This window comes from Chrysochloris asiatica, unplaced genomic scaffold (assembly GCF_000296735.1).
Source record: "Chrysochloris asiatica unplaced genomic scaffold, ChrAsi1.0 scaffold00013, whole genome shotgun sequence".
NCBI classification, from domain to species: domain Eukaryota; kingdom Metazoa; phylum Chordata; class Mammalia; order Afrosoricida; family Chrysochloridae; genus Chrysochloris; species Chrysochloris asiatica.
In genome coordinates, this window is record NW_006408531.1 from 28,010,357 (window position 1) to 28,018,748 (window position 8,392).

Here is an 8,392-nt window from a genome sequence, read left to right on the forward strand (position 1 = left end):
TCCTGAGTTGAGGTTCTTTGATGCTCAGGACACGGTCTACTCCTAGATCTTCTTACTCTGTAACGAGATCCCCTGTTGCTGTTCCTGAAATGACTCATTGTAGACCCAGTAAGATGGCAAAATTAACCACCACCACCCCCATTTTGAATATCCAGGTTTTTGCAATCCTAATTAACCCTGTTAGCAGTTATTCACAACTGAATCATATAATCATTTCAGCATCTTCCCTCACTTCTCTTACCCAGCCCCATTGGAAAAAGAGTCATTTGGTGGGAGTTCCAAGCACTGTGGGTAGAAGAGCAATATGACGTAATTTATTGCCCTGCATATACTCTTTTCCAGAAATGGCGACAAGTCTTTTGAAGACATCATCTCTCTCAGCAAGGACAAAATTGCTATGTCAGAGTGGATTGTCACTCTATAATACATCTCATGGCTACCATGAGGAAGAAATAAAAAAAACACTTCAGCAGTTTCCTGGTGGATCCATTGACCTTCAGAAGAAAGATAATGGCATTGGCATTCTTACTTTGAACAATCCAAGTAAACTGAATGCGTTCTCAGGTACTAGAGTTCTGTCTTTTGCTAGTTAAAGAATGACTTTAAAGCTAACTTGCTGTCTTGTAGTTTTTATTCTTGTTCAGGTATCAGAATTCTTGCAAGTTGTGATACTTTTTGTAGAACAACAGTAAGAGCAAATATATTAAATTATGTAGATCCAGTAGTCAATAAACACTGCCCTTTCTTATTTATTGACTTTTTGTTAATTCTTAGATACCATTGAATGTTATCTATTTGCTAGGCAAGGCTCTTAGAATATAAAAATTTTACATTAAAAAAAACCTGACAGTCCAGGTTATATGGCAGTTTGTAATTTTGCTCACATTTGAATTATGCTACCTAGATGTTGTACAAGACCTAATGAGAGTGTTGGCCTCCTAGTATGTTCATTTCAAGGTGATTTCATTAATCTCTGCCTATTACCTATGCACTTCATGGAAGGTACTTATATTTTTTTGTAGCATTTGAAATAATTGGACTAAAAAGTATCTGAATTATTGTTTTTCTACTTTATGAAGAATTATAAATGTGTAACTAATTCTGTGGACTATAAAGTTTATGTATTGTTATTATTTGTTGTTGTTAAGTGCACCCGAGTCAGTTCTGACTCATAGCAACCTTGTATAGGGTTTCCAAGGAACAGCTGGTGGATTTGAACCACCAACCCACTATTAGCAGTTCAGTACTACAGCAGTGCTTTCTTAAACCAAAGATGACTTTTCTCAGTAGAGCTGACCACTAATATATTTAAGTATACTATATATACTGTGCTGCTAACCACAGATACTCCTTGGAAACTATATATAGCGTCTCTTTGAGTTGGAACCAACTCAATGGCACTTAACAATAGCAACTAAAAAAATTTAAATAATATATGTGGCTTGTATTTGTGTGACTCATATGTGTGCTTTCAAGTTGGTTTCTACTGATAGTGACCCTGCATCGGGTTTCTGAGAGAAGCTGGTGGGTTTGAACCACTGGCCTGTGGTTAGCTGCCCAGTGCTTATTCTGCAATGCCATAATGGGACTCCAATTTTCTAGTAGCTGCATTTTTAAAACGTAAAAAGAAACAGGTAAAACTAGTTTTAATTCAACACAGCCCCATTATCACCTCAACATAATCAGTGTGTTGTCATTGCTATTGTTAAGTGTCGTCAGGTTGGTTCTCATTCATAATGATCTGTACAGGGTTCCCAAGGAGCAGGTGGTGGGTTTGAACTACTGACCTTGTGGTTTGCAGTACAGTGCCGATCTTGTACTGCCATACCAGGAATCCATTTTAAGAATTACTAATAAGATATTTTCCATTCTTTTCTTCATATTATGTCTTTGAAATCTGCGGTGACTTTTTGATATTTATTGAGCCTCTCTATTGGGACTTGGCACATTTCAAGTGCTTGGTAGCTGAAGGTAGCTTGTGGTTACTTTAGTGAATAGTGTTGATGTGGTGCTGTGGGATAAGTACTAGACAGCTTATGCAAGGTTGGCAGTTCAAACCCACCAGCTGCTCTTGGACGCTCTGTTATATAGGATCACTATGAGTCAGAAGTGACTTGACAGCGCACAACAACAATTTCCTACCTTTAATTGGTTCATATAATAGTAAACATAAATTTTAATACTGGCCTAGGAAAAAGAAAAGAAAAGAAGATGCTCTAGAGAGCTAGACTATAGCATTAGCTTTCATTCACAGTCAATAGCTACAAACAATCATTTGTAAGTAGTGAAAACTTTTATTTAAATGGAAACAATTATATTAATTTGATACATAACATATAAAACTAACAAAAGCAGAGCTGTTTTCATATGGCTCTTCAGTTCAGTGAATTGGGTTGGGAGATGAAGAGTAAGCCCCATACCCCGTAGCCCCCAAGGTGTTTGTTTGAAAATCAGTCAACCAGATACTCTGTAAGGTTGTTTCTGATTCTTAAAATTAAAAAGACGTGAAAATGACAAATGTAAGATTAATTACTGGTTACAGATTTTTCATATTAAAGGTCAGCATTTTTTTTTTTTAAGAATCTTAAACGTGGATGACTCAAGCTCCATATTTACGTATCCAGATTTATTCTTACCTTAATGTACATTTTTTGTTTGTTTGAATCTCATACTTGACTGAAAATGCATTAAGAGAAAGAACTATATTTCTAAAGCATTTAGGACATACTTGAGTAAGATTACTGTTTTAACTAGGTCATAATTATCAATTAGAAAGGACAGCTGCATTAGTCATTTGTGAGTTAGTAACATTAACATTTATTATGGCAACACCACACTACTGGGTACTTCAGAAAATGGAAAAGAAAGTAATGTTCTTTTCATTGTATGATTTATTTCAAAGAAGTGTACATTATTTAATGGAACTTAGATGGTTGTGGTACTGTAGGATAAGCATTGAACTGCAAAGTTGATTTGAACAGGAAGTTGGCAGTTCAAACCCACTACCCATTCCTTGGAAACCCTATACAGGGTCTCTATGAGTTGGAACTGACCCAATGGCAGTTTATAACAACAAAAACAATATACTTAGTTTTGGAATTTTATAAAACAGATTCTTCACTAGTTTTAACCCTGAACTCCTAGTGTGGTGCTATAGGATAAGCACTGGATTGCTGACCACAAGGTCGGTTGTTCAAGCCCAACAGCTGCACCTCAGAAACCCTCTACCAGGTCACTGTGAGTTAGAATTGATTAGACACTATTTAACAACAACAACTAAGATCTTTGTGACTTCTCAAGTATTTTCCTAGGCAGAGAAAAGTTACATCAGTCATGTTAGGAACATGATGAACTTGGAAGATCATAACATCCAACGATAAGCATCTAAAAGTTACTGATTAGAAAATCTTAAAGTGACAGTTCTTAAACTTTTCTGTTTTAATCAAGCTCCAATGTAATTTTAATCATATCAAAATTACCATCTAATTTAATCAAAACATCAATGGAATTGATCATTGATAAGCATCTTATTGTCAGCCTGTGAAGCATTTACATAGTATATCTTGTGCTCTTTAGAGCATTTTGTCAGCTGTGGAATAAGGTGATATTTATTATCCTTTTCTTGAACTAACATCCTATATTGTCGTTGTTTCTATAAGTATACCTTTGTTTTCTGTACCATAGGTTCATTAATGTATCTTGAAATCTAGCCATATGTTACACCTATAACTCTCTTAGTGAATTTGTTGACACAGACATTAACATCCTTTATATGAAATATCGAATCAGGTCTCTGTAGTTTATCTGTTCTAAATAATAATTTTTCCTTACCACCAAATCTCCTGTTTCTCCAAGTTTCCTTTTCCTAAGATATGTATATATTATATTCTTTTAATTGTTCTACGTAGTCACATATTTATGTGATTTTTAACTGACATAGGTAGATAGGTATAACTAATAAATTTTAAGCTGATTAAAAGATGGAACTGGCATTTATGCCTCTTTACAAATTTTTGAGAAATGTTTAAGTAAATACTTGTAAACTATAGTATTCAAAAGTCTTGCTTTGACATCTTAAGGTTCATAAATTATTTCTGTTTTTTTTCATGTCTCCTATGGATTTGTGACATCCCCCTCTTTTCTCTCGTAGGAGTTATGATGCTGCAGCTTCTAGAAAAAGTAATTGAATTGGAAAATTGGACAGAGGGGAAAGGGTTCATTGTCTGTGGGGCAAACAATACTTTCTCCTCAGGCTCTGATCTGAATGCTGTGAAAGCACTAGGAACTCCAGAGGCAAGTGTTGTATGAAATATGCTTAGAGTCTACACATTTATCAGTCATCTCTGGCTGAGATATTTTTGTTTTACTTATGTGATTTTTATGAAGACACTAGTCATCATTTGCTGTCAAAGTAATTATGACTCATGGTGATTTCATGTGTGCTCTGTCAGGTTTTCAGTGGCTGGCTTCTTGGAATTAGATCACCAAGCGTTTCTTCTGAGGTGCCTCCAAGGGCTTCTGACCCAGATTAGGTTTTAAACACATTTCTAACTGATTAGTATACCTAAGAAAATTGTATTCCCAAGAGGGATGACCTCCACAAGTATAGGGTTTAGAATTACAAGACATATTTTGGGAAGACACAATTCATTCTATAAGTTGGACAATTTTAAGAAACAGCACTGTGTATAAAGTATGAAATATATTTATTACATGAAGATTTTAAAATCAGAAAGAGCTAGAAACAGTGTATGTGGAAGTTCCTGAATGGAACTAATTATCAGGAACTTTACAAATACTATTTCTAGTTCTATAAATATGTGTAAACTAAACTTTAAAGTGGCTTTGATCTTTTGAGTCTCATGCATATGTATGAGTTGTAGCTGCACATATCATCTGCCCCCCTGACAGCTGAGATACTAGGAGACTCCTAACATGACTTAAGTTACAGTCTTGCTCTCAGTGAGATTTTTTTCCATCTAGCATACTTACTCTTTGTTGTTACAGATGCATTACTGGCATCTGCTTATTTATTGAATTTGCTTTTATTTTCTGAAGATGATGACATATTATGATTTTAGTAATTGGATCACTCCTAATATAATAAAAATAATAAAAATGCTTAATGTACTTATTAAGTGACATTTTTAAAAAGACAATTATGTTGGTGTTTTTGCCACTGTACTTTTTCAAAGTTTCATAAGACAGGTTTAATGAATGAAAATTTGTAAAAATAAACAGAAATAGAGTGATTAATGCTGTACCCATAACAGCATCATCAGTATTTTACTGTATTCGCCTGTCACTTCACTTTTTTTTTAAACATTTCATTGGTACCTTAAGAAGTTGATTTCATTTTGGTGTCAGGAAAGTGCTTAAACTGTCTCTGTTTGGCAGTTAATTTTTAGTTGAAAGGCCTGGAAGTAGACTAGAATAACACAAAGATTAATCCTAAAACGCTATGAGATAGAGAAAAGAATGGAAGAAGGTTCTAAAATAAGTTTTAGTCCACTTATAAGAATGATGCTACAGATAATCTGTAGACTACAAGAAATCCAGTGATAAACTTCAGGCTATAAGGAAATAAAAATCTCTGCTACTCAGTAGTGAATGGGCATAATGCTTCAAGGAAAATTCTTGCATTTTGATAGCTTTTATACTCTTAGATGTTGTCTAGCTTGAAGATGATATTCTTTGCCCCTGAGTTCCCTTGTTTCTTTTCTGTCAAACCATTGTCCCTTTAGTTCTCTGTGGCTTAAATGTCTATGTTCTTGTTATAGACTTACATTAGGAAATTTGCACCATCATAATTTTTACCTCTTCTTGTCTGCATTATTTTAATAACTCAACAAAGTTGTCCATCTAAAAGTCATTTGTTTAGTTTAGCTTCAGGAGGCTCCTAGTACTAGCTGCTGAGGGAGGTACAAGGATGAAGAAGACATACTGTCAGCCTCAAGGAACCACCTCAAGTGGTCCATAATGTGTTGCTGAGGAATTTGAACTTCTTTTAGTGATATAAAATCATCAGAATGTTTATCGGCATGAAACATATATTAAATAAAGAGAAAGAAGAAGGAGAATAACCATGCAAAACAAAACAACTAAATATAGAGACCAGTTAGGAAGCAAGAAACAAAAGTTAGGAAGAAAGTAGAAAAATAAGGGATTGATAATAGAAATATTTCAAAAGAAGAACTGAGAGGGATTCTATCAATGTAACTAGTACTTGGTAACAAGAAAGTAGAAAAATAAGGGATTGATAATAGAAATATTTCAAAAGAAGAATTGAGAGGGATTCTATCAATGTAACTAGTACTTGGTAACTAATTGGAATGCAAGAGTTGAATGTGATACCAAAACTTTGAATCTTATTCACTGGAAGATGTTTTTCTCCACTAACTCATAGATATACAATTTTATCTAGTGTCTATAGACATTTTATCTAAGGGGCACTGTAGAATAGGTGTTGGGCTGCTAAAGAAATGGCTGGCGGTTCAAAACCACCAGATGCTCTTCAGGAGAAAGATGAGGCTGTCTGCTCCCATAAAGATTTGGAGTCAGAACTGAAACTGACTCACTGGCAGTGGGTTTGTTTGAGGTTTTTTAAAGCCATCCTTTTTGAAGTCCTAATTGCACAGTGGTTAAAACACTTGGCTGCTAACTGAAAGGGAGAAGAATGTGGCCGTCTGCTCTCACAATGATGTACCGCTTTGGAAACACGACGCGGCAGTTGTGCTCTGTCCTGATTGGTTACTATGAGTCAGAATTGACTTAACAACAGAGGTTTGGTTTTAGAATCGTCCCTGAAATCATAGAGAACAGGTACTTTCCTGATTCCGTGTGAGGAAACTGACATTCAAACGTAAGGTGCTCAATTTCTGTTATTATTAAATGGTAGCACTAATATTAAAGCCCACCTTCTTTCATTCTCAATTGGATTTTACCATGTTGAGTTTGAGGTGCTGTCAGAATGTGGAAATGTCTACAGGTTTTGGGATCCTACATAAAAACAGTAGTCAAAGCAATGGGTGTGGATGAAGCTTCCAAGGAAGAATATTTAGATAAAAGAGGGGGGGGGATGCATTGGATTTAGGGGAAATACATGCATTTAGAGCATTACCTGAATACGTGATCTAAGGAAGAAAAATAAAAAGAATAATCAAAGAAATAAGAGAATCAGGAGTAAAATAATGTCACTGGAAACCAAGATGGCATAGTAATAAATGTATTTAATCGGCTAAAGAAGGGTACCACATGTTATAGAGAGATGAAGATGAAAACAAGAAAAAAAGCTATTTAATTGACAAATAGATTATTAGAAGGTAAGTATTTTAGAGAAACTTGTAGGTCAGATTGCACTGTATGGAAAAAAGCATTTGAGGTGAAGATGTGGCAATGAGTTAGACTGCTTTTTTAAAAATCTGATAAAGCTGCAGTTTGTGCACAAACCAAGATAAAAGCCTCAAAGGTACCAAGAACAAAACATAATTTCCCCTGTCTTCCCCTCCTACTTTTATGTGTTTATATTTTTAAAGGATTATAGTTTGTAGGAGTAAGTAGATATGTTGTATGCCTCTTCCTTCTAAGTTACTGAGTAGAGCTTCACATTATCTAGAATATGTGATCTGACTCTTCCACTGCATACTGTGCTGTAATATGGCATGCCAGATGAGCTCAAGGACCCCTAAGAGGTCAGGGACATCAAATGTAGCATTATTTGCATTTCAGATTTCATCAGTGCCTTTTAAATGGAAACCTCCTAAAAGTAAGTTAGGTATTTTTTTTACTTCGTTTCTAAATGCTGAAAATGTTTTATTTTTAACTTTTTATGAACACATTTTCATTACAGTTTTTTGTTTATGCTTATTCTTATTTAAAGGATGGAATGGCCTTATGTATGTTCATGCAAAACACCTTAACAAGATTTATGAGGTAATGTATCTTTTTATTTGAAATATAACTTCTGAAAGGCCAATAATAATGTCTCATTATTCCATTATTTGAATTTGCTTCTATCGTCTGTTTCCACAGATGTAGATAATTTGATTTTTCTGTATTCCATCTGGTAAGATCCATGTGTTTAATCGTCTCTAATGCTGTTTAAAGAAGGTATTTGAAATGAACAAATTATTGATTTTGAAGAATTCGAGCCAAAATATGACCTTGAATATATTTCACCTGAACTTAGAGATCATCTGAAGAACAGATTTGATACAATACACACTAAAGACCAAAGACAAGAAGAGTTGTGGGATGATATCAAGAATATCATACGTGAAGAAAGCAAAAAGTCATTAAGAAGCCAAGAAAGAAAGAAAACATCAAAATGGATGTTAGAAGAGACTATAAAACTTGCTCTCTAGCATAGAGATGCTAAAGCAAATTGAAGAAA

The 8,392-nt window shown here is 34.6% G+C and overlaps 1 protein-coding gene across 2 annotated transcripts in view; it reads left to right on the plus strand.

Annotated features, from left to right (window-relative positions):
- Positions 1-344: 344 nt before the first annotated feature.
- Positions 345-8,392, plus strand: part of ECHDC1 (enoyl CoA hydratase domain containing 1) — a 34,019-nt gene continuing 25,971 nt past the window's right edge. Inside the window, exons 1-3 of one of the 2 annotated variants that reach the window (XM_006834681.1) lie at positions 345-564; positions 4,151-4,293; positions 7,880-7,932. In XM_006834681.1, the coding sequence (XP_006834744.1) occupies positions 345-564; positions 4,151-4,293; positions 7,880-7,932 (416 nt within the window). The remainder of the gene's footprint in view (positions 565-4,150; positions 4,294-7,879; positions 7,933-8,392) is intronic. The other variant, XM_006834682.1, reaches the window with a different exon arrangement.